The sequence below is a fragment of the Palaemon carinicauda genome, chromosome 31, assembly GCF_036898095.1.
Source record: "Palaemon carinicauda isolate YSFRI2023 chromosome 31, ASM3689809v2, whole genome shotgun sequence".
Classification (NCBI taxonomy): domain Eukaryota; kingdom Metazoa; phylum Arthropoda; class Malacostraca; order Decapoda; family Palaemonidae; genus Palaemon; species Palaemon carinicauda.
In genome coordinates this window covers 18,101,483-18,103,438 of record NC_090755.1, presented here as the reverse complement: position 1 = coordinate 18,103,438, position 1,956 = coordinate 18,101,483, and the positions used below count along the sequence as shown (strand labels likewise).

General features: G+C 37.4%; 1 protein-coding gene across 1 annotated transcript; it reads left to right on the top strand.

The window, feature by feature from the left end:
* The first annotated feature begins 337 nt into the window (after nucleotides 1-337).
* LOC137624626 (uncharacterized) lies at nucleotides 338-1,582 on the top strand. The gene has a single exon (XM_068355584.1). The coding sequence runs from the start codon at nucleotides 338-340 to the stop codon at nucleotides 1,580-1,582; it is 1,245 nt and encodes a 414-aa protein (XP_068211685.1).
* Nucleotides 1,583-1,956: the final 374 nt, after the last annotated feature.

Here is a 1,956-nt window from a genome sequence, read left to right as displayed (position 1 = left end):
AACCATGTACCTACTATCCAAAATTTAATGTGTGATTATTTATTACGAGGAATTTAATTTTTCAGCGAATGATAAATAAAAAAAAAATACATATAGTGTGTATTATATTTTCCTTTTCATTCAAGTATATAATAAATCTGGTGAAATTTTTTTAGCTGTCTGGTTCCGGAAGGATGTGGGGATCTGGCAACACTGGTGTCATTAAGGAGTCTGTCGCCCTACCAAGAACATGGAAGGAAGTCCTCGTTCCCGCATTAGCCTACATCCCCAGGCTCGAGAAATAGTTTAGAGGATCGTGAAGTACTTTGACAAAGAAAAGGCAAACAATGGACCCGTTATGGATGTTAGAAAAACACTGAAACGCGCCTTGGAAGCAACAATGATACCGGAGGGGACAATCAGCAGTATTTGCAAAGAAGGAAAAGTAACGGGAGAGAGATACGGTAAACCAATTTTCGTTGAACAGAAGAAGCAACAACCAAGAACCGTGACAAATTTAGATGATTTTGACAAGAGCGTTTTGCGTAGAAAAGTTTTAGACTTTAATGCAAGGAAGGAAGTTCCAACGCTTGACTCAATAACAGCTGAATTAAAAGAAAATATTGAGTTTAAAGGTTCCAGGGATTCTGTTCACAAAGTTCTTCATGAAATTGGCTTTTGGTACAGCAAGGTTAATGGAAGAAAATTTCTACTGGAGAGAAAAGATGTAGCCTCAGCCAGAACTAAGTTTTTAAGAGAAATGAAAGAATTAAAAACCAGTGGCTATAAATCCTTTGTATACTTGGACGAGACTTGGATTAACCAAAACCATACCGTTGGGAAATGTTGGATTGACATCAATCCAGAAAATGCCACCGGTATTAAACCCCCTACTGGGAAAGGTAGTCGGTTAATCGTTCTTCATGCTGGGACCGAACGCGGGTTTGTTCCAAACTGTGAACTTGTTTTCCAGTCTAAAAACGACGGCGATTACCACAAACAAATGAATCATACTGTATTCAAGGAGTGGTTCATTTCACAATTGATTCCCAATATACCGCCATCATTGATCATAGTGATGGACAATGCATCCTATCACTCTTTCCAAATTGATAAACCGCCTACGACATCCGATAGAAAAGCTTTAATTAAAGACTGGCTTATCGAGAAAGGAGAAACCCCCGGAGACGATCTCTTGAAGGATGATCTGCTTGCTATGGTAAAACAGCATACGTCAAGATGGCCACGCAAGTACGAAATTGACATTATTGCGAGTAAGCACGGCCACAAAGTGGTAAGAATTCCTCCATATCATTGTCAATATAACCCAATTGAATTAATATGGAGCAAAGTCAAACAGTATGTGGCAAAGAAAAATAATTTTAAAATGTCGGACCTCAAATCTCTTATAAGTGAAGCTTTACAGCAAGTAACACCGGAAAATTGGAAAAATGTAGTTAACCATGCAGAGACTCTTCAAAGGGATGACACTTCAAGAGATTTAGCCATCGACAATTTTGTTGATTCTTTTGTTATAAATCTAGAATCATCTGACTCAGCGTTGCCAGATCTGCAGATTAATCTTAGGTTCTACAGATTTTAGGGCTGGTTTCAGATTTTCAGATTATTTTCGAGAAATGGCACAAATCTACAGATTTTTTTGTTTTGGTAGCATCGTTGACTCTAGAAATCCATTAATTTTGGAAAATAAGAGGAAAGAAAGTAAAAGACTGAGCTCAAACACAACACAACACAAAAATATAAAGAAACGTTAAAAATACAAGAGAGTACCGTTATAAAGGCAAATTCCCCAAATATCCACTGAACAGGCTTGTCAAGTTGTCATGTAAACAAAACCTGACTCAGCTGACTGATCCATCCATACTTGATGTTACTAGTGAGTGATTGTGGTCACTTGTCTCTTGCTAAGGTGGTGAGATAATTATACTATTGTTTCTTATTCTAATAAATATGTGC

What these genes read in the sequence shown, in the direction of transcription:
- LOC137624626 (XM_068355584.1), top strand. Translation starts at nt 338, where the DNA reads ATGGATGTTAGAAAAACACTGAAACGCGCCTTGGAAGCAACAATGATA.